Source organism: Uloborus diversus, chromosome 9, assembly GCF_026930045.1.
Source record: "Uloborus diversus isolate 005 chromosome 9, Udiv.v.3.1, whole genome shotgun sequence".
Taxonomy (NCBI): domain Eukaryota; kingdom Metazoa; phylum Arthropoda; class Arachnida; order Araneae; family Uloboridae; genus Uloborus; species Uloborus diversus.
Genome location: NC_072739.1, coordinates 134545778 through 134570217, shown reverse-complemented (window position 1 = coordinate 134570217; position 24440 = coordinate 134545778). Strand labels below are relative to the sequence as shown.

The 24440-nt window shown below is 35.7% G+C and overlaps 1 protein-coding gene across 1 annotated transcript; it reads left to right on the top strand.

Annotated features, from left to right (window-relative positions):
- The first annotated feature begins 237 nt into the window (after nucleotides 1–237).
- LOC129229584 (fibroin heavy chain-like) lies at nucleotides 238–23020 on the top strand. Its single transcript, XM_054863921.1, has 6 exons — nucleotides 238–343; nucleotides 6438–6467; nucleotides 9964–10299; nucleotides 13110–13592; nucleotides 14421–14696; nucleotides 22057–23020. Exons 1-6 carry the CDS (start codon nucleotides 286–288, stop codon nucleotides 22791–22793), a joined length of 1920 nt encoding a protein of 639 aa, XP_054719896.1. The 5' UTR covers nucleotides 238–285; the 3' UTR covers nucleotides 22794–23020.
- Nucleotides 23021–24440: the final 1420 nt, after the last annotated feature.

Sequence of the window (24440 nt, the reverse complement as noted above, 5' to 3'; positions counted from 1 at the left end):
AAGTGTACTTTATTACCGGGCTGCATCAATAATTGCACTTGAAGATAAGCGAAGCTCCCACCATAACAATCTTCGATTTGCGCTCCAAACGTGAACTTCGGATTTGGCAGCAAGCATTTTATGTTGCAGGAACGATCGGGAGGTGCGAAAACACATTTTTTCGAAGTGGTAGTCAAAGTGTTTGCTCAAATGGACTGACCATGAAACGGCAAGGCGTGGTTGGTACCCTGGTATATATACCGCCAGAGATTTGGGATCCACCACACGCCAAGATCATTCAGCAAAATGAAGATCACATTTCTCTCCTCAGTTCTTCTGGGTTTGTTCTGCCATGTCCTAGCTGGTGAGTATACCGTTAGAACCATAACCCAGTTGACTTGACCTTTTTTATTTCCTTTTACAAAAAAGGAAGTATTGTATTCGCGAAAAAATTTTCACTCAAAAATCGGCCTTAATTTCCATTTTGCTCACCCCCGAATGCATGTTGAGTTTATTTTTCACCCCGACCACACGTGGATATATGCCTAGGAACGTACAGACACCCGAAATATCTATTTTGACGATCCCCGAGTTAATTACAACGAGTTTTCTCGTGACGTCTGTATGTACGTATGTATGTGCATATGTGTGTATGTGTGTATGTATGTGGCATGACTCAAGAACGGAATGTCCTAGAAAGTTGAAATTTAGTAATTAGACTCCTAGTGGGATCTAGTTGTGCACCTCCCTTTTTGGTTGCATTCGGATGCTCCAAAGGGTGTCTTTTGTCCCTTTTTGGGGGAAAATTATTGTTAATTTCGATGTAAACTCAAGTGGTGTTATAATTTGGCAGACACTTGGCGATGTATCGCTAGTCTTTTGGTTGCCAAGTTTTGTCGCCAACTTGGTGACAAATTTTGCCATTTTTAAATTTTTTTTTTAAATCTGGTTTCAATTTGACCACTGTTGATGATATTTAGCGAGTAAACTATTGAATCACATTAAAACTGTCAATAATGAGAAAATGACATTAAATTGGAGAAAAAGGAAGTCATGTGATGATCACATCAGCTTGTTTCAACTTAATCACGTCGGTGCACACTTATTAAGCTCATTGTCGCACCATTATCATGTGCAGTCGAATTTCGATATAGTGAATTCTGGAAATAAGGAATCGGTTACAAGGAAGTGTTTCACTGGTCTCAACTTAACTTTTATTTAACAAATCATTTGTTAAATAAACTCCTGTTTCAACCCAGAACTTAACTCTCACTGATGCCGAGAGGCCCGTATGAAGTTCAAAATGCTGTTATCATTCAGTTGAAGATCACTATAGCAAACCCTGGATATAGTGAAGCGATTAGGATGTACTTTTCCACTGGTCTCAAGTATAGCTCTTATTTTACGAATTCTATTTTAAGTCTCCAGTTTACCTCAAACTTGCGTTCTTTAACTATTTCACTTTAGCAGGTCCGCTATTGGATATCAAAGTGCTGTTTGAATTCACAGGCGAACCTCGATATAGAGAACCCCGGATGAATCGGTTACACGGAACCTTTTCTTTAGTTCCATCTGAACCCATATTTAAATGCTTTTTATTATAAATCAGAATTCAACACTTATTTTTCCATTGGTTGAGCTTTTTGGTGTGCTTTTCTATTGATCCTAACTAAAATCTTACTTAACAAGTGTTGTCTTAAGTCCTTCTTTTTCATGTGGAACTTTTTTTTCAATTTTTCACGTTGACTGACATTTGTCAAATTCAACGGTTTACTACCTTTTAAAGTCGAACATCGACATAGCAAACCCTTGATGCAGGGAGTTTTCGGTTTTGTCCTCATTACACTTAGATTTAATAACTGCCATTTCAAATGCCCAATGCAACTCAGAACTTGTGTTTTATTCCATGTCAACAAGCAATTCTGAAAATCTACGTATACGCCTTCTACTTATTTATGAGAGCGAGCGGTCGCCATCTTTGATGACGTCATAGTATAAGAATTAACCAGGTGGCCGATGTCCACCGAAGTCCAAAATACTTTCTAGGACACCTACTAAACATTTTCGAAAATTTCAGTTTTCAAAAGTAATTTTAAGCAAAGATAAGTTCACCGAAAGACAGAACCTGCATAAACTAGTTATATTATTTATATATATATATATATTCTGCAGTGATCTTCAATTCGTGGTCCGTGGGCATTGCGACTCACTGTGTAGATTTCAAAGGCCCGTCTAACAATTTAGTCTCAGTACTTTTGTTCTTATTTGCTGGAATTTTGATAACTATTAAAGTGTCAAATAGAACTTATTGCCTATTACAGTAACAGCAATATACAAGGGAAATTTAAAAGTTTTGGACTGTTGGATATTTATTCATTGTGTGTTAAAAAACATCCATTCACAGGAATCAAATTTCATGTACTGCTCACAATCACCACTTCTTAGCAGCACTCACATCTGTGAGGAGCTTTCCTGCAAAATGAAGGGAATCCAGTCAAAATCATGGAATCGTGTTTCTTCACTCATTTCGAGAATTCTCTTCGAATTGCTTCGTCACACATAAAATTAATTGTTGACAGATTAGTAAGACGAACGAATGCCAGATTTTTCAATAAATAAAGAAAGAATCAAACTTTCTGATGATTTTAATTTAGTTTTATGTTTTATAACAAGTTTCGGTATTTTTTAAAATAATGTTTCGCCATTTCCTATATGGCTATGTGCCGAATATCCATTTTTGCTGCAATTTTCAAGCTAAATAAAGACTTATTTTTAAACTTTTGATTGTCTCCCTCTAAATTGAAGTATGTATATATATATATATATATATATATATATATATATATATATATATATATATATATATATATATATATATATATATATATATATATATATATATATATATATATATATATATATATATATATATATATATAAGTTTTTATCGATGTGGCTCGTAAACAAGACCTGGTTATTGAATAGACCAACTAGGCCGTGGCCTATGGCCTCTGCTTTTTAGGGGTTCCCGAATGACTGAAATTGTTTTAGTCAAGGGCTGAAACTTTTAGATCTGATTACAGGGGGTCCCCAATATCTTAATCGGGCATTCCCGCAAGTCCTTCTGTAATAAAATTTGGCCCTTTATTTAAACAAGGTTCAAGACCACTGATAAGTTATATTATTTATACATGGATGCCAAATTCCGGCTTGAGCATGGATGTATTTTCTCTCTCCTGTCCTTGTCCTTCCTTTGTGTGAATGTGTTGTTATGCTGTGAATGGTTGCCTAACCCATAAACGGGTCCCTATGGCATGTGTGTACTGTGGAAGTCGGACTTCACATCAAATTACGGTACAGTTGGAAAAGTGAAGCAACGCACCCCAAATTGCCAGTCCAGCTGGCACAAGACAACAACAACAACAATATATATGGATGCCTCAGTTGCCAAATCGATTAACTCCACTTAAAAAAAAAAATCCTCATTTCTGCTTTAATAGTGCTTAATCAATGTTTAGAATGTGAATTTACATATATTAAACTTTTGGTTCAGTATATTTCTAATCCTGCGATGGCAGAAAATGTAAACACGAAGGCCTACTCACTCCAAAGGATAACACAGTCTCCTTCATCACTTTTCTCGACTTTTTGTTTTATGGAGTTAATCGATTTTGGCAAGTGAAGCATCCATATATCAGCCCCAAGCCTTAATAATATCCCTTTCATCAGGGTACATTTACGATAGAATGAATTTCTCCCGTTTGGAAACTTTCGATTTCCCAGTTGGCAACTTTCTACATTTTTCTACATCTTTATAGAAGTTTGATAAGGTCTCATTTGGAGTATGCTGTTCAGTTTTGGTCTCCTTATCTTAAGAAAGACATTAATGTATTGGAAAGGGCTCAAAGGCGGGCTACAAGGCTAATAAATGGACTTTCTCATTTAGACTATGATTCCAGGCTTAGATGGCTAAAAATGTACAGTCTTGAGCAAAGAAGAAACCGAGGGGACATGATTCAGTTGTTTAAATTTATTAAAATGAAAGATGTTACGAAGCTGAAGTTTAGCACTGAAAAGAGGACAAGGGGTCATTCTTTTAAGCTATTTAAATCTCAGGCTAACATGGATATTAGGAAAAATTATTATTATAGTAGGGTAGTGGAACCTTGGAACAGCTTACCGGAAGAGGTGGTAATGAGCACGGGAGTAGATAGTTTTAAGAGGGCCATTGATCTTCACTGGGGATTGTAAATTGACTAGGACCAGCCTAGCTGGGACCAGAGCCTGTTGCTGGTCGTCATTTTTGTATTTGTATTTGTATATGTGGCAACACTATAGTTGGGGTAAATCTAACCTGGCAGCGTCGTAATGCTGTGATTAGGATCTGCGTAGCCTTCACAATGCTGTCAGGTTGAGATTTACTCCAAACATAGTACAGTTGCTGTCATAATTGGTCTGAATTTCGTAGAAATTTAGCGATATTGTACATTCATTTCTCTGTTTAATGTACTTTTAGGATTTTTTCAAATTAATCAATTTGAGACACTATGTTTAAATATAGGATCAAATTACGAGGGGTGTTTTTAAATTAAGTACCGTTTTGAAATTTAAAAAAAAACGAGCTGAATCACATGACTTCCTTTTACTCCAATTTAATGTCATTCCCCCATTATTGGCAATTTTAACGTGATTCAATTGTTTACTCTCTAAATATCACCAACAGTGGCCAAATTGAAACCATATTTAAAAAAAAAATAATTATAAAAAAATTGCCAAATTTATCGCCAAGTTGGCGACAAAGCTTGGCGACCAAAATACTGGCGATATATCGCCAAGTGTTCGACAAATTATAACACAACTTGAGTTTACATCGAAATTAACAATGATCTCCCGCAAAAAAGGAGCAAAAGACCCCCTTAGGAACATCTGAATGCAACCAAAAGAGAGGTTGCACAATTAGACCCCACTAGGAGTCTACGTACCAAATTTCAACTTTCTAGGACATCCCGTTTTTGAGTTATGCGAGATACATACACACATACACACATACGCACATACGTACATACAGACGTCACGAGAAAATTCGTTGTAATTAACTCGGGGGTCGTCAGAATGGATCTTTCGGGTGTCTGTACGTTCCTAGGCATACATCCAAGTGTGATCGGGTGGAAAAAAAACTCAACATTCATTCGGGAGGGAGAAAAATGGAAATTAAGGCCGAATTTTGAGTGAATTTTTTTTCGCGAATACAATACTTCCTTTTTTGTAAAAGGAAGTAAAAAGAACAAGTATAGATAGAGCAAAGAAATTTATTGCACAAAAACCTATCTAGTAAGCAAAATATCTTACCTCCGAATCGCATAAAGGTTGACAGATTAGGAAAACTCATCTTGCCTCAGGTTTTTATGCCCTTATTCGTAGAAAGTTGCCGCCTGTGTAGTCAACCATGAAGTAACACGTTCTCTGAGCTCATCATTGGTGTTGTGTCATCAACCGCCAAGGAAAAACTTTAAATGGCAAAACAAATGAAAGTTGCGGCGAGCGAGGTCGCGTCAGTTCAAAAACGTCTCAGCCAAAGCCCTGTCAGAGCTCTCATGGCTGAGTATACAGGCGGAAACTTTCTAGAAATAGATATACAAAAACTTGAACGGCGCTATGACAAATGCTTGGAAAATCACGGGAGCAATGTCGGAAAATAGAATAAGGGTGGTAGATTTTTGTGCAATAAATTTATTGCTTCATCTGTATTTTTCTTTTTTTTTTACAATAATACTTACTCTCTTTAACAACATCCCTCATACACTAGCATACACAATAAAGCTTTATTTGGCGATGTCTCTTTTGATTTCCATATTTTAATGGACTTTTTCGGAGAAAGCACAAAGAAACGAAGCAAAAAAAGTGTCACAAATGCTAATAGTTTTGCTAAGGTTAAGTTTTTACTAAAAATGTTCTTTAAAAAGGTTTTCTCAAAACATAAATTTCTGTTGAAATATTTCTTTGAAAAAAAAAGTTTTCTTCAAAGCATTAATTTCTGATAAAATAATTATCTTTAAAAAGAAAGTATTCTCCGAAATATTAATTTCTGATTGACACATGCCTTAAAAAAGTTTTTTTCTAAAATATTATCTGTTGCTAAAATATTTCTTCAGTCATTTTTTTTCTTCCAAACATTTAATTCTTCAAAATAAATTTTTGCCATGATATTAGTTTGCACTAAACAGTGCTAAATTAGTTTCTGCTGAAATATTTCTTCGAAAAAGTTCCCTGATAATGGACAACAAATTTTCAAGAGCTTCCTAGTTAACTTTCAACGATAATTTCTAATTTCTATCTATCATTTATTTTCTATTTTATACCAGTCATGTAAATAAACCACTACCACATATTTCCCATTTTTGTTTCTACTACTAAATTATTATGAAAATTTTAACATTCATTTTTTTTTTTTTTTTCAGATTTTGGAGGTGGTGATTTTGGCGGAAATGGTAAGAAATGTAGATTTTTTTCCCCTCTTTTTTTTTTTTTTTTTTTTTTTTTTTTTTTTGAGGGCGTTTCTGTTTGTGCTACAATAAATGACCAGAACACATAAATGAGTGAAAGTAAATGAGTTTTTCAGAGATACACAATAGTATTGCTGCTTATTTGAATTAAAGAATTAGATTTAGAGTCTAGATCTTTTACATGGAATCAACATAATTAAAATTAAGTTTTTAATAAAACAAAACTAGAAAATCGCCCATCAAGATTTGACGAGTGAGAATTGCTTCTACATTTGAACGAAGCAATTGCCTGTTAGCACTAGCGCAACCAGAAAAACCTTCTGGAGGTGGTTTTTGGATCACAAAAAGTCTGTAGTGGGTTTTTTGATCACAAATACCTTCTGAAGGAGTTTTTTGATCAAAATAACCATCTAGAGGAGTTTTTTTTAAATCAAAAATACCTTCTGGAAGTTTTTTTAAAAATCAAAACAGTCCTTTCAAATGTTTAATTTCTGCATTAGAATATGCATTTATGTTAAACCAATGCCTCTGTGGGGTGTTTTAAACCCCAAAACCTCCCATTCGATGCGTTACTGCCTGTTTGGTGATATTTTGATAGTTGACATTTTAACCCTAACTGCAGTGGATGAACCCTAAACTCGTAAATAGCGTTCATTGTAGACCACTTTTTCGTTTCTTCATTCCCCTGAAACAACACAGTCTTACCAGTTGAACAGTTAAGTTCCCAGATCCAGTTTAGCCTTGTCACAATAAAGCCTTTCCCTGCATGTCAAACATTACCAAAGCATATTATCAAATGATCATGCCGCGACGCGAGTTTCATTGTTGATGACGTCGGGAGCATTACTCGATTATTGGCTATTATATATGAGGACTATTAAAATTAGTCATTGACTAGAAGAGCATTAAGATAAATAAATACCTTTGTGCTGAATAGTAAAGTCAGACAAAACAACGTAAGTAGAAGCACAAATTTGTGCTTCTACTTACGTTGTTTTGTCTGACTTTAGAAGAGCATTGCCTTGAAAAATAGTAATATTTAATCTCGAGGAAAAAAGAGAGAAAATTTAAGACCCACTGATGAAAACACTGATGAAATATACCGCTAATTTAAAATAATCAAAAATTGCGTTTGAGTAAAACATTAAACCTTCCGTTAGTAAGATTTTTAAAAAATCAAAACTAGTTCAAGAATATTACATCACGCCACAAGTGCGAAGATTAGTACGAAAAATGTACTCATCTTTGTGTGATTTTTTAGCTGAGTTTTCATCTGACATTAGCATGCGTCCCGAATTTTCCGGAGCTGTCTCGAATATTCAGTTTTTGTCATGGGTTTTTACAACTTAATTTTCCTCTCGAACTTGTAATATTTGTCCCAAATTGTCCCGAAAAATAGTAGTGCTGCTAACTGTAATTTGAATGCTGTCCCGGAGAAAGTATTTAAATTTTGAACAGTTTTTAGACTAGTGATAAGACAAAGCTTAAAAGTGGACACTTTGAAGTGCATGTTAATTACCAAAATTAGTTTTGATCAAAATGGGATCGTTTCCGAAATTTTAAAAGTATTTTTTTCTAAAAGAGCATACTTAAAAACATGGGATTTTTGACCATTTTTAAAATAATTTGATGAAGTTTACTATCTAAAAAAAATTATTTAAATCAGTGCGTAGACACAATTTTATTTTTACGCTTTCCACCGTTGACATCACAAATGATGAACTGCCATTCACTGTTGCCATTAACAAAAAGCGCAGTATTTAATTCACTTCTTTACTCATATGAAGTGGCAACGACGTGGTTGATAGCAAGCGTAGAGCGCCATATTTAATTCGCCTCTGAATTATCATAACCTGGAAATGTGGTAGACAGCAAGAGTAAACATTCAGCGTACCAGTGGAATGCGCCAAAGTACATCATTTTTGACGTCATAAAGATCACGCCTTGTTTGAAAATAACTGTTGCGAAAATGAAAGTATTTTCTGGGTCCATGTTATTATTATTATTATTATTATTATTATTATTATTATTATTGTTATTGTTATTGTTATTATTGTTATTGTTATTGTTATTGTTATTGTTATTGTTATTGTTATTATTATTATTATTATTATTATTATTATTATTATTATTATTCGGTTCGCAACAAACTTTGGGTAAAAATATGTAAAGTGTTTCTTTGCTTACTCCAAGTCCAAGGCACTATTATCATTAAATTAGCGTAAAACGAAGTCATGTGATGTACACATCAGCTCGTTGTGAAAGGAAGTAAAAAGATTTATGAATCAAAACCTAACAAGTAGTTGAAGAAATCAGATGCTTTTCTAAAAAAAATCATTTAAAAAAAATCAAAAGGAAAGGGAATGACTGTCGTTTACTTACGAGGCAAAAACAATAATTTATTAATATTGCCGAGAATAAAAACCCTGTGTATACTTATGTTTTTAACGAAACTCGAGTCATTCAAATCTGAATAATACAGTCATTAAAATGTAAATAATCAAGTCACTAAGTCTGTTATTAAAGTTTAAATAACAGTCATTTAAATCTAAGCAATGAAGTCTTTAATGTTTAAATGAACTAGTGATTAAATTCTGTATAAAGTAGTCGTTAAAACATAAATAATGCAGTCCATAAATAAATTTTAAATAATCCAGTCATTGAAGTCTAGATAATACAGCCATTGAAGTTTAGACGATAGTCATTGAAAGCTAGGCGATACAGTCATTCAAGTCTAAATAATTGAGACACAGAAATCTAAATAATAAAGTCCTAATGATTAAATTTTAAATAAAGCGATCGTTATTATCATAAAGTTTAAACACTTCAATCATAAAAAAAAGACGAAAAATTGGTGAAATCTTGTAAAATCACTAGTTTTGGGGGAAATCGCTAAAATCCCGATCTTAATAAATGATTGGCAAGCAGGAAAAAAAAAGCGTTAATGATGGAGAACAAAAGCCAAATAATGCCGACCAATTTTCGAAAAATTACCAAAAAAAAAGTAGTGAAATTTGGCAGGCAAAATGCAGGGCGATTGAGTTATTAGCAAATGTATTAAGTTATTAGCAAATGTATTAATTGGCACGTATTTCTGTCTAAGCTGCACAAAGTTCTGAAACATAGTCCCGAGGTTTGTTTTTTATATTGTCAGAAACAGAATATTTTGTTCTTGATCTGTTTCTTCTTCTTTTTTGTAATTTCTAAGATGTCAAAGGTGGGAAAAGCCTTTTGGTTTGCATAAAGGTTTTGTAAATGCCTGAAAACAGTGGAATTTGGATTGAAAGGTAGTCTTGTTCATCAGTTCATGATTTTATGCAACAGCAATCATAGACAAATCTCAAAAAACGCACAATTTACTGTTTATGGCTGAATCTAATCAATTGGGATATAATATCTAATATGAAGTTAGAATATTTTTCATCATGATATTTTTTTTAAACCTCAACGCTCGAAAGTATAATAATTGATCGTTTTTTAGGTGGCTTCCAAGGACCTAGCCAACTACCTGGTGGAAATCAAGGAAATCTAGGTGGATATAGTCAAGGAAGTCAATTTACTCAAGGAAATCAGTTTAATCAAGGAAATCTAGGTGGATTTGACCAAGGAAATCAATTTACTCAAGGAAATCAATTTTCCCAAGGAAATCTAGGTGGATTTGACCAAGGAAATCAATTTAATCAAGGAAATCTAGGTGGATTCGACCAAGGAAACCAATTTAATCAAGGAAATCTAGGAGGCTTTGATCAAGGAAATTTTAATCAACAAGATTTTGGATCCAACGGAAATAATCTTGCCCAACAAGATTTTGTACAAGGTAATGTTTCTATTAACTAAGTTATGGGAAGTTAGAGGAACATTCCATAGGATCTGGTGCATTCTTAATGGAGGGGGGAGGGGATTTATGGTACCATCGACAGCACACCGGCAGAGGTGTTTCGATACAAAATATGAATTCATTGTGATCATAAATATGCATTTACTTACCCGAAGCTTTCTAGCTACGTTTCCAGATAAGTTCAAAATTAAAAACATGCCATGCAACGTCTACATTATGAAGCGTCAGGAGAGGAATCTTCATTATCAGAAAGTTAATTACGCATTTTAAAACTATAGTCCTTAAGCGTCAATTTTCGATCACGAGTAATTCTTATTTTCCATTCTAACATCTTTGCGGGTATAATTTTTTGCATCATTGTCTAAAAAAAGAGGTGTGTTAATCTTTTCATTATCTTTTTATTTGACTTTTCATTTGGTTAGTAATAAAAAAAATCACAATTCCACATTGATCCTGCTAATCTATCAAACTAAGCAGGGTTCAGAATTTTTCTCAAAAATTAATAAGAATGAAAAAGAGTATACTGAATATATAATTTTCCGACGAGAAAACCTCCACCATTAATTAAATCTGGAATAAAAGGCACCTGTAAGAGTACTTCTTACTACTATTATAAATGCGAAAGTTTGTCTGTATGAATGTATGGATGTATGGATGTTTGTTACTCTTTCACGCAAAAACTACTGAACGGATTTTGATAAAACTTTACAATAATATAGCTTATGCATCAGAATAACACATAGGGTAGTTTTCATAGCGTTATGGGGGGCAAAACCCCCTTAGGGGGACAATAAAACACAATTTTTGTATAAATTCTCTAATATTGGGATGAAAAAATATTTGCACATATTTACATTATATGTCCATCGAAAGCTCTGATTTTTCTGCTGAAGATGGCACCTGTTCGAAATTTCCAAGTAGAATAAAAAACGAGTTATGAGCTTTTTAGTTCCATGTTCGAAGGCTTTCCTCAACTCAATACAGTATTTAGTGCATCATCTCAACTCCCTGTCGATAGCGACAATTGTTGTATTGTTGACTATCTTTGCTTTTCGTGACTGTTCAAGGCTTTTCTCAAGTCAAATCTTGAAGTAAGATTTTTGCACAAGATTGGCAAATAATACATGACTTGGCTGATCATTTTCCACTTAAACGGAGCTTTAATGTAATTAATGGTTTTTATTATTACTTATGTTGATTGAACACTTACTCATTATCCAATCAACTAGCAGATCGCCAAAATTTTTGCAGAAAGATTTCTGTAGCTGATGGCAGTTTTTTCAACGTCGCTGTTTTTGAAGCCGAAGACTACGACATGTTTCTCAGCTTTCACCATGTAAACAAAATATCACCAATCAATGAATTTTCAAAAGACTTTTTTTACCGTGTTAAATAATCCAGCAACTAAATTAGGCAAATCCGTAAACAGCACAAAAACTTCCATTAATTTTCCTTTTTGCACAATTTCAAACAGTCACCGGATTTTACTACTTATTTTGGAAACATTTCGGATGAAACTGTTTAGCGCCATTTTATGGTGATCAAAAGTATCTCAGCATCTGGCGACGATATCTCTGTAACGAAAATTAATATATCGTTTTACAAAGTAAGGAAAGAAGGGGGGGGGGGAGCATCATCGAAGGTATCCCAAAACGACTCTCGCAAATTCGGTAAAATCGCACCAAGAGCCCACAATGATTGAAATTTCCCAAAATAACCAAAGCAAGTATAAGGGGATTACGAGCGCAGCTACTTTTTTTTAATCACTTCGTTCTTCATTAGCCATACAGAGAAGGTTTTAGACTCCATGTTAAAAAATAAAGTATCAACAGATTAATCTTTTTAAACATGAGATGATTAATTTCATGTTTTGGAAATTTGTATAAGCTTAAATATAGTGCTTTCGTTTCTAAATCAATACTATTTTGTTCTTTATACTTATTGCTATTTTAGCTTTATGGGTAAGGAAGGCACTCGATTTTTAATCACGTCAAAAAGATGTGTTTTAAATTCTTTCACTTAAAACAGAAAACAAAAGCAAGTAACGATTTTTTCTCATAATTATTACTGACCCAGGCAACGCCAGGTATTTTTGCTAGTCTTAAATAATCCTAGTCGTAAAAGTCTAAATGATCCAAAAGTTGTTATCTGTCTAAACGTTTTGTTAAATGAAAAACTATCATATAAACTTTGTGCTACAATATAATTAAACTCAAAAACCAAAGTAAATAAAGCTCAAACTTTGAGTTTTTTTTATTTACGTTGGTTTTTAACTTTAATCATAAACGTTTTGTTCTCCAAAATTTCTTTTCTCTACTTGAATAATATATATCTTCCAACCGATCAAATTGAACGAAAGTAAAGTTTACTATTTTTCTCATTTAACTACTTTGAAATATTCAAATACGACATTTTTCTAATCTTAATATTATGGTTATGACCCGTAAAAGGGTTTAAAAAGCTGTAGCATTTATATCTAGAAATGTAATTTAAGTCAGTGAAAACAGCAAAAGTAGAACTGAAGGCTATATTCATCATCAATTTAGGGACTTAATGCAAAATAAATCATCAATAACTGTCAAAAGCCGCACACATTTTATGTAGTGTTATTGTTTACACGTAAATCTGATCACTTAGTATTAACAAGGCTTCACTCGATGCGCGTATCCAGTGAAGCCTTGCTATTAATAATATCTGATATTTCGTTAGAAACAATTTTTCATCAGTACATGAAACTTTTTATAGGAAACCTAAAAAACATGAAAGTGTAATAATTGCTCGTCTTTTAGGAGGCTACCAAAGTGTAGGACAAGATAACGGTTACTATCAACAAGGTTTCAGAACAAATGGAAATTACCTACCAGCACAAAATAATGGTTTCAATCAAGGTCCACCAGGAATACAGCAAGGACCACCAGCTGCAGCAGCATTTCAGCAAGGACCGCCAACATTTCAACAAGGACCGTCAGCATTTCAACAAGGACCGCCAGCATATCAACAAGGACCGCCAACATTTCAACAAGGACCGCCAGCATATCAACAAGGACCGCCAACATTTCAACAAGGACCGCCAGCATATCAACAAGGACCACCAGCATTTCAACAAGGACCGCCAGCATTCCAGCAAGGGGCTCCAGGACCATCAGTAGTCCAACAAGGACCACCAGCAGAAGTACCACAAGGTCCTCCTGCTCAGCCAGCATACAACGGTGGGTCTGTGGCCACAGCAAGTTCTCAGGCGTACAGTCAATCGTTAGCCCGATCAGGACCACGTAAGTTTTAAAAATTTATTTATTTATTTATTCAGATGCCAGGGCTCTGGTCACTAAGCCATTAGCCTTTGTCTTGCTTCGAAATATTTCCCAGTAACAGAATTAAGAGTGGTTAGAGAAGAGCATTCGTCAATATGCTTACTGTTCATAGTTTCTGTAGACAGTCGGGGCCCAATTAAGATATCGGGGGCCCAAGGCTCAATGCTCTTTTGAGGCCCCCTTGTCAACATTTACAATTTTAGCCATTGGCTTAATTAATTTTAGTAATTTGGGGGAGGGAAGGGGGCTAAGATGCGGGGGCTTAGTTGTCCTATTCAGCAATCAGGCCCTGTAAACAGTCACATGAGTTACAAATAGGAGAGCCTTTAAGACCAAACTTCAAAAAGTGAGCATTCAAACAATTATGTCCAGTGATAAGACGAAAATTCTTCACAGCAACAGAACGAGAAAACTCTGGAATAATAGACTTTAAACTTCTGAAACACTACCAATCCCTTTCTGTAGCTTTATTTTATAGGTTGAAGATATAAATCTCTTTTTATGTACTGCGAATTTAATTAGAAGTGTTGCAATGAAGGTTGCTTGATCACTGGTTTCTTCCAAAACGGCAGTTTCTTTATAAGCCAAGAGATCCGCGCTTCCGATTCCTTCTGTTCCGCAATGGGTAGGTATCCAGTGTAGTACGCGCACCCATTTTTTTCTGATTTGATTTTTATATTCTTGCGTGAAAATCATAATGAACAGGCATCAATGCATATTGATTAAAACATAAAAAAAAAAAAAAAAAAAAAATGGGAAAATACTCAACAGCAGCTATATTTTTTTCAGCTGCTGCTGCACAACCTGATGACACCCCAAGCCCTAAAATTGGAACATGCGGTGCTGGAAATCTTAAAAGAAAGCAGAAAAAGTCTAAATCAAAGAAAGGATCAGGCAAAGGCAGTTCTTCCAGCTCCAGCGGTGCCGATGCGAATACAAGAGCAGACAGCAGTTCTTCCCAAGATAACGCAAGTGCTCAGAGCGCGGCTTATCCCCAAAGTTACTCAAATGGTTACTCCATTCCAGATAACAGAATCAAATCCTTCAACTATGGACCAGCTGGAAGTAAGTATTCACTAGCATACGAAAATTCCCAGGGCATTTATGAAGTTGCTGCAATAGTAACCCCGAGTGAAAAGTGACACCGAGCCATACACAATCAAGTGTGTTATCTCCTTCTTGTACCTCATTTTAAAACGGACACTATGCTTACGTTCGACGAGCACGACCAGTAGCGACCGGTTGGTTAATCAACGTGACAGCAATGACGTCAGCGGTTACTAATCGGTTGTTCACGAACCAATGCTTCATCGAACGCTTTCGGCTGATCACCGGTTACTTGCGCAGACATGGCGCAGACGAATAACTATTCCGATAAGTAGCAGAGTTTGTGCACGCAGTGCCATTGCCTGGTGTAGTTAGAGACTGAGAGATAACTAGCATATTAAGTTAAAATATATTTATTCTAATGCTCAAGAATTAACGTAAAATAAAAGTATTTACATAACATGTTAAACAAACAAAATCAACACATAGAATCACTCCCTCGTGGATACAGTCGACTGCTTAAATACCTTCTTAAGCTACGGAAATTTGCATACAGTTAAACAAATAAAACAGTTAATACATTACGACAGAATAAAATTAAAATTCCAACAATAACACGCAGGTGAAAATTACTTATAATTGGTCAAAAATGTCACGTAGTTCCCTCAACCAATCAACCAGCTCAAGTTACGGTTGACCGGTAGATCAACCGGTGAGGCTCATAGAACGACATCGGAAGCAACCAGTTAACCAGTAGCTCTCAAGAACGCTGCGGTTAGCAATCGGTTACTACCGGTCGACCGGTGAGGTTCGTCGAACGCAAGCCAAGTAACCTGAGAGATTCTGGAGAACACTTAACCTCAAAAGATTGTCAGAATCTATTCATTTTATAGATAGTATATTACAGTTTCGTTGCCAGTGAACCCTGAAATAATGAATTCAGTGCTGGTGTTGTCATCTTAATATACAAAAATCTTTTGTGCGGACGTTTGTCACCATAAGGCTTTTAAACGGCTGGACCGATTTTGTTCAAATTTTTTGAGCGTAATTAATTAAGTTGTGGCAAGCATGGTTTCGAAGCGCGATGGATCGAATCGGAAACGTTTTTGTTAATTAATTAATTAATTTAAACATTGGATAGTTATATCTCCCAAATGTTTAATATTTTATTTAACCTATTGTTGAGCCAGAATTGAAATAAATATTTAACCTGTTGCCAAAGGACAATAAGAAAGTCAGCTCTGCTTTTTGTAATGAAATTTCCTACTGTGATATGTCAATGAAGAATAGATAAAACTTAGAGAGAGAGAGAGTGAAGCCTTCATTTCTTGAAAGCAACGATTTTAGTTCCCGTAATATACTATTTTAAAGTTAAATACCGGAAGAAATAGAGTTTCTTTCACTAACCAAAAGTACCGTACCTAGCAACATTTGTTTCTTGGCTCACAAACCCATCCGAATTTTGGCACCAATGGCAAGAATACTTTAAGAATTATCCAACTAATCAGTACATTATTAAAGGTAAAGACGGTGGAATTTAAACACGAAAGAAATTTTTATTTTCATCCTGATAAATTACAACAGGGTAGTTCTGTACACGAAAGATCAATGCAGTGGAAGATTTTTATCTTTGACGGAAAAAACAAATTTGGCAATATATGAAGATCACTCAAGTACGCAGAGAAAGATAGGGGGATATTTCGATAATTGGGAATCTGGCGCGGTCGTCTCATTCTTGGCGTTAATATTTTTATTTTGTTAACCCTGCTGATTTATAGTAACCCTATGTAAATAGATGTTTTCGTTCTTTTTGTTTAGTTTTGCAACGAAAAATACCTCTCGCGTAGGCGCTGGAGCCAAAAATTGACGCCAATGAAGAAAGATCACCAGATTCCCAATTATCAAAATATCTCCAAAGATAGCAAGTGAGAATGCTCAGCGAGAGAGCGGGATTTAAAAGTTTTCGTTCAAAAAATCGGACCGCTAATCGGTCGGAGTTCGCTTCACTCACTGATCGGCTGGATTACAGTTACGTGGTGGCTTGGTGACTTTGGCCATAAACAATTGAGTTGCGGGATTATTTGTTTGCATTTTAAAGCTACTGTTAATGTAATTTATTGTACTTTTTGTTCTTTTCGCGAAATATTTTAAATTGAAAAGAATTTTTTTTTTGTTTTTAAAGAGTTTAGTCATGTAAGTTGAAGAATATTTGTTTTATATCGGGAGGGGGGGGGGTTGAGTGGTTTTCGTTTATTCAGGGAACTGTTTTTACCTTTATCATTTTTTTCAAATGATATCCTTTCGATTGTTTTCTTCTTTTTCATATGGAGGACGTTGCAGCGGGATTAACCGTTTTTTTAGATGATTAGTTTACTACACTTAATATCTGAGGACGATTTTTATCCTTTGAGTATGGCTGAAGGAACAAATCATAAATTTTATAAAGATCTTTCAAGTACACGAGAGAAATAGTTAATAAAACAGCTGCTCAGTGGGCATTATATAAATCAAGTTGTAATAAATATACGCATTCTGACACCAAGCAGCTTAAAACCTTTTCTTTTCACTCTTTTTTTGTCAACAAAGTAGTTCAAACACTTGATAGTTTATTGAAATTTTTCAACTTTTCAATTTACAGAGTTTAAACAGAACAACGTCTGTCGGGTCCTCTAGTCCAGTATAATTTTGGTTCACAATTTCTCTATTTTTAGCTGCCCTTCTTATATTTTAATGGTGATATTAAGGCATAAAACTGAAGAATAACTTCTAAACTACAATAAAATCTTGTTCAACCGGAGGAACTAGAACCAAAGACAATCCGAAGAGTTGGAAATCCGGATGATATGATGGTAGCAAAACAAATCCCTCATTTGGCAAATTACTGTTTATTATCATAAAAACCATATTTCGTAACAAAATTACATATAGTTGTTTTCAAACACTAAGTGACGTAAAAATAATGTTTTACATCATATCTTAACAAAGAGTTGGTCTACTGTCCTGGTGGTTACTGTCTAACGCATGTGGTGTTTGAAAGGAGCAAAGTCACGCAAACGCTTTATCATTATCAGATCAAAATGAAAAGATGTTTAGCGTACTTATAACTACGATCTTGGTATCAGAATTTAAAATTATACGCATAAAATAAAATTTTAAAATGTCTCCAAATTTAACTTTACGTGGCCTTCAAAAAACTTTTGCACAAAAAAAATCTAAATCGAACTTTCGTCTTAGTAGTACTCAAAACCGCTAACTTTAAGGATGCGCTGAAAAAATAGCTAAAGGTCCTACCGGTATTTTGCATAACGGTCCTTGGTTCAGGTTCAGGTGACTTTAAATTCTGAAACAAATCTAAAAATTTTTACCAGGTGTAACTCGTTGCTAATTTATGCTGCTTTTAGCTCTGCCACTTTAGTCTAATAGTTGTTACTAAATGTTATTCCTTAGTCAATTAGGAATCAAAAAATTACTATGTTCGACTCGAGTAAGTTCAAGTAGTTTGTAGCTTTTGATAAAACTTTTATCAGCAGTTACTATCAACAACGGATTGAATGGAATTTTCAAAGCTAAAAAAAATAGATTTGTCCATTTCCGGCTGTAAAACGGATGTTTGTCTTTCCATACAATCCGTGGTCAGACAATAGCTGCCTTAGGAAGCAAAAATTTTTTTGAATTTCAATCCTGCGCTTTTCACTTGATAGAGAGTCAAAGCCATTATACCAAAATTCTTAGATCGACCGTTTTTAAACTTCTATCGTAAAAAATCTAAGTCAAAAAATAATTATAATACTAGCTGCGTCGCCCTGCTTTGCACAGTCCACCTCGAAAATTAAAGTTATGTCAAGTGACGAAAGTTGAACACTCAGACTTGAACCAAAAAAAAAAAAAATCAGTGAAATTTTGCGGCAGATTGCGGGAAAACCCAAAAAAGTAAACATTTTAAATCCCCTGATTACAGGAAAAGACTCAAAATAAAATAAATAAAAAACAAGAATTTTATCAGTTCATATTCGAAAAAAAAATTGGCAACAGATCTTTTATCTCAATGATTTTCTTCACGCTATACATTTCAATAAAAGCATTGTTGCGGAAAGTTGAGATGAAGCACTGAATAATAATTTGAATTTAAGAAAGTATTCGAAAAATAGGGATTTGATTTTGAAATCTAAGAGTCATAATTAATAGTTTTTAATTGATATCTCCGCTAATTATTATCGAAGGATTATGTTAAATAGCCAAACATGAAGACGGGAAGATTACGAATCCATCGATACCTGGTTCGACGGGCAGTTCACTGTCGTTCGGGAGAAGAAGCTTGGACATACATAGATACGCTCAAATTTAATTATATAAGAGATACTGGGTGATTGTAATATGTTTTTACAAATTATGAGGTGTGATAGTATCCATCCAAACTCTGAGAAGTAGAAAAGTGAAGTATTAGAATTCGAGTCTAAACTTAGAATAGTGTAGGGCAGGGCTTCTCGAACTTTATAGCCAGCGGACCCCTTTAATAGATCAATATTTAGTGTGGACCCCTATCATTAGAGTGTAGTATACTTGTAGTTTGTAGTTAATTGGACTTAATTAAATTAACTATTACTAATTGGAGCTCATCATCATTATTTAAAAAAAACCGTTGGTCGGTAGTTTACAATACTCAACTTTATTTACAAGTTCTAGAGTACAAAAATGAAATTGATCAGACAGAATGGGGTTGTTTCCTTCAGTCAAAAGTAGTACTTTTTGTCCCTGAAATTGACAGAATAAGCAAAAAAAAAAATAATATGGACTCAGAACATACTTTTATTTTCCCAACAGTTATTTTTTAATTAATTTTTTAAAGGTGTCCGATTCTTCAAACAAGGCGTGGTCTTCATGACGTCACAAATGATGCACTATGGCGCATCTTTCTACCGCATTTCCACGTGATAATAAACAAGAAGCGAATTACAATGGCGCTCTACGCTTGCTATCAACCATATCATTGCCAATACACGTGAGTAAAGATGCGAATTAAATATTTTGTACCGTGAATGGCAACACTGAATGGCATTCCATCATTTGTGATGTCACAGAAGCGTTAAACGATGAAACAGCACCGATTCAAGTATTTTTTTTTAAATATTAAACTTAAAGAAATTATTTTAAAAATAATCAGATTCTATGTTTTTAAACATGCTCTTTCAGAAAAAAATACTTTTAAAATTTTGGAAACGACCCCATTCAATTGGTAACAAAGTAATTAAAATTCAAAATTGAACCTCGAATTAATGGGAAAAGTGAGGTTATTTTAGCTTCCACAATTTTACTATATTCTGTTTCTTACTGTTTTAGTAGAGTAACAGGTTCACTGAATTTTGACAGCTTCAGTATTTAGTTTTACACCACAAATTTTCGAACACTTTTTGAACACATTTTATGCAAACTTTTTGAACTCCCCCTTTTTAGAAACTTGGAAGCATACTTTTGGAACAGCTTTCAAAACACTATATTGAGAACACTTTTCAGAACACTAATTTGTTTCAGCACACATTTTTAACACTTTTGGGAACGCATTTGAGAACATTTTTTGCACACTGACACACACACTTCCTTTTTTTTAAGAACAATTCACTTTTTGGGATACTTTTTACAGCACTTACGAAACACTCCTTTGATTATACCAGCAGTTTAAGTTGTGATTTTTACAGCAATCTCGTGAGGCAGCTGTCAACTGTCGCCGAGCGAAGCAAGGTCTTCGATTAGGGAGGGCCATCCCTTTTTACCGGCATTTTTAAAACCAACCCACAGCGACTCTTTTCAACAAAATTTCTAATAGTATACTTTTTAATTTTCACTCCAGGGTCCCTCCTACCTTTTACTATTTTTGGTTTTGGGATTCTGAAAGCAGCTCTGATTTTTTAATCCAGACCAGAAGCCAAGCAATCCCTGGTCCAGCATCGCCAGAGTATCGTTTCATTTGGAAGACGTTGTGACCACGAGCATATTTAACGTTCCCTCAGTCACCATTAATGAAGACGGTAGATCTTCGACCCGCTAGGATCGAACCCGGGACCCACCGGTCACACTCCGAATCCTTATCGATCAGGCCGCCACGGTCCTTCTAGTAGTATACTGAGAGATTCTATTGATTGCTATTTACAATAGCTGTTAAAATTATATTTGCACGAAATAAAGCAATCATTTTGCAGGTGAACCCAAATGCGTTCCTAATCTGCTCTCAAATGTGTTTTCAAGCTTAAATTTAACAAATATCCTAAGCGGGACAAATTTGGATCACATTTCAGTGCACTTTCTTTTTCACGGAGCAGTTTGAATACTCTTTAGTGTACATTGAGGCAATCGGAACACTTTTTCTGAATTTAAGTGTTACCAAACGTTTCAATGTGTACTGAGAATAATTTGCAGTGTGGTGGATACATAATCTTATAACATTGTAACTCGAGATTGTCAGGGGTGATTTGGCGCCAGAATGCAGTTCCGTTCTGATTTTCTGGTCTCATATCACTTAAAACTTGTTACGACGAAGGATTCAAGTATTTCAGATTGGCGTAGCACTGAAATATTAACGCATTCACCCCTGCTCGAGATGTCTGTGCGTAGTGCTGAAAAGACAATTTCATACTTCCAAGCTGAAAATTCTGTTTTCCAAACGCAAAAGCATTATTTAAATATCATTTATCAATTTAAAAACCTTTTTTCCCGAAGTTTGCAGTGGACCCCCTACTAAAGCTCGGCGAACCCCAAGGGGTCCGTTGGCCACGGTTTGGGAAGCCCTGGCGTAGGGAAAGTAAATGAACGAGACCAAAAGTTTCACAATCAGATTGATTGTTTTGTAAAAAGATCATAAGAAGGGCTCGAAACCGCTATCCCACGTGTCGTTGCACAGGTCGTACGGGCGATGTTGTGCGGTTTTTAAAGGATAACATTTGCTCTGATTGTCTTCCTCCGGAACCAAATAACAGAGAGCTACTGCATCTTCTCAGTGAAAACTTGCATGTAAACTCTGGATGGGAGATATGCTATGAAAGCAGGTACAAAATGACGCCGGATACCCACCGGCTTACTTGTATTGACTCACTTGTATTGACTCATCTTGCGGGATGCGTTTCTACTTTTATGTTTTCTGCCTCTCAGAATAGAAACCGTTCCTATGGAATTTTTGGTCATCTGACTGGGCACTATCACTTTTCTGAATTGCAAAAACAAGTTAGGATTATCCTGTATGTTTTTGAATGTACGCAACAGGCCTCGAGTGTACAGAGTTTTATTCGTCTACAGTGTCAAATGAAAAAATATTGTAAACTGAATTGCATAGCTAAAAAATGTAACCAAATGTAGAAGTAATTCAACTTCTTTTGCATTAATGCTTTAGGGTACTCACCTAACTTGCCTTCTGGACCTCCAGATGGCCCTGGTGGTTTTGCATATGGACGTGGTTTAGGTCCTGGAGCTGGTGCAGGTCCTACGGGATACGGACGAAATCTACCTTCCGGCCCTGGAGGTGGTGCTGGTGGTTTTGGAGCTGGACGTGGTGCAAGTTCTGGACTTGGCGGAGGACCAGGTGCTGGAGCTTTAAATGGTATGAGAGGTGCTGGTCAAGGAGCTGGTAGCAATTACGCTTCGTCAGCAGCTGGTGCCGGTTCAAGAGCTGCAGGAGCTGGTGGAGGAGCATCAGCTGCAGCTGGTTCCGCTGCAGGCGCTGGAAGTGGAGCAGCATCTAGTGGAGCTGGTGCAGCAAGCGGGGCTTCTGGAAGAGGAGTTGGAGCTGCAGGTGGTGCGGCTGGAGCAGGACGCAAAGCAGCAAGCGGTGCTGCTGGTAAAGGAGCTGGAGCTGCAGGTGGTGCTGCTGGAAAGGGAGCTGGAGCTGCAAGTGGTGCTGCTGGAAAGGGAGCTGGAGCTGCAGGTGGTGCTGCTGGAAAGGGAACTGGAGCTGCAGGTGGTGCTGCTGGAAGGGGAGCTGGAGCTGCAGGTGGTGCTGCTGGAAGGGGAGCTGGAGCTGCAGGTAGTGGTGCTGGAGCCGCTCGTGGTGCTGCTGGAAGGGGAGCTGGAGCTGCAAGTGGTGCTACTGGGGCCGCTGGTGGTGCTGCAGGAGCCGCAGGTGGCCTTTAGGCGGAAGATGCAGAAGAATGCTATCTACCTGTGTCTGAAGTAACGTGGATGACTCAGTGGACTTCAGTGTCATTACATAATTCTCTCTAAGAATTTTTTGTATTTATACCTTGTGATGATACTTTACATAGGCTTTGAAAATTATAGTTGAAGTTACTTATGTATTCGATACACTTATGATGTCAGTATCACCAGCACTGATTTAAATAAAATCTGATCGACAGCAATGTCTGGATTTCTATTTTTAAAAATTTTTCATCTTGCATTTCTCTATATTTTTTAAAAAATAGAACAAAAAATTCTGTGAGAAGAAGGAAATTCCTATTGGTTTCTGGTTTTTATTCAAAACAAATGCATAAAGGGTTGTTGAACATGTTGAAGGGATCACAAGCTGAAAGCATTAATTGAAATAAATACTGATACGGTGTTTCATTCAATGGACTTAAGGTGATTATACTGAATTTATTCTTTTTCAGAGATGTTTCGAAACCTCTTTAAAATTGTTAAGCCATTTTGAAGAATCTGTTTGCTAACTTTCTCGTAACCTACTGAAGAAAATTCCTATTTTAAAATTGAAAGTATATCAAAAATATTCGGAGTATGTATTTCACATCACTTTCGAATGCAAGAAAATACGTTGTTGTTGTTCTTGTACTGTAAAAGCAATTCAGAAACGTTCCTGGAAAATAATGGGCAGCTAATGCGCCCAATTTCTGCAAGAAACATATCTTGCAAACATCAGGAATTGTTTCCACCAATATTCAATAACCTTCCTTAAATTTTCCTGGAAATGAATAATTCAGAAATTTCCCCGGTTAAAGCCAGTCGTGTCTCTGTAACCTTCCAAGAAAACTTAAGCAGGTTTAATATAATAGCTTAGCACATTCCTGATTTTCTAAGCAAACTCCAAAAGCATTATTGCAAACATTGTCAAAGCTAAGACAGAATTGCAGGTAAGTATCAAGATCTAACTCGCCTGCAATTCTTGCAAAGTCACGGAATCTAGGCCAATCTAGACGGGCCGTAATCAAACTATAGCCGATACACTTAATAAATACCCTTAGTTAATCTTTAAACTGGAAGCTGAAAACATTTTTAACAACAGTGAGAAGTCTGATGCATTCGTGCAACTTGTAGCAATTCAGTAAACTTTTTGACAAAGATACTTGATTTTTCACGGGAAGTGGAGGAAAACCTGTGAAATCGCGAAACGTTTCACGGAAATTTTACAGTGTGCTGCTTTGACAAAACTAGCAACTTTCCTGTTCCGATTTACGTCATAGAGCAATCAACAGATCACAGTCTTCTGAGCGAAACTATTTTTTAATAATGGAACTAATGACATCCCTTGAGAGATTCTTTTCCATTACACACATATAGATTGTCATTATCATCATTATCAACCTTTCTGAATCAACTGCATGATGGTGGCCAGCAGGAGCCGATTAAGAAACAAGTGAGGCTCCGAAATAGTTCTTCGGAGCCCTTTGTGGTCAAATCTTACAGTTTTAGTCATTGATTCAGGCAATTTTAGCAATTTGGGGGCCCCTAAAAAGTGGGGGTTCTAATCCATGGTCTACTTGGCCTATTCAGTAGGGAAGGGCCGAAAAAAGAAAATTTCCGGTAAGCAACTTCTAATATCAAAAA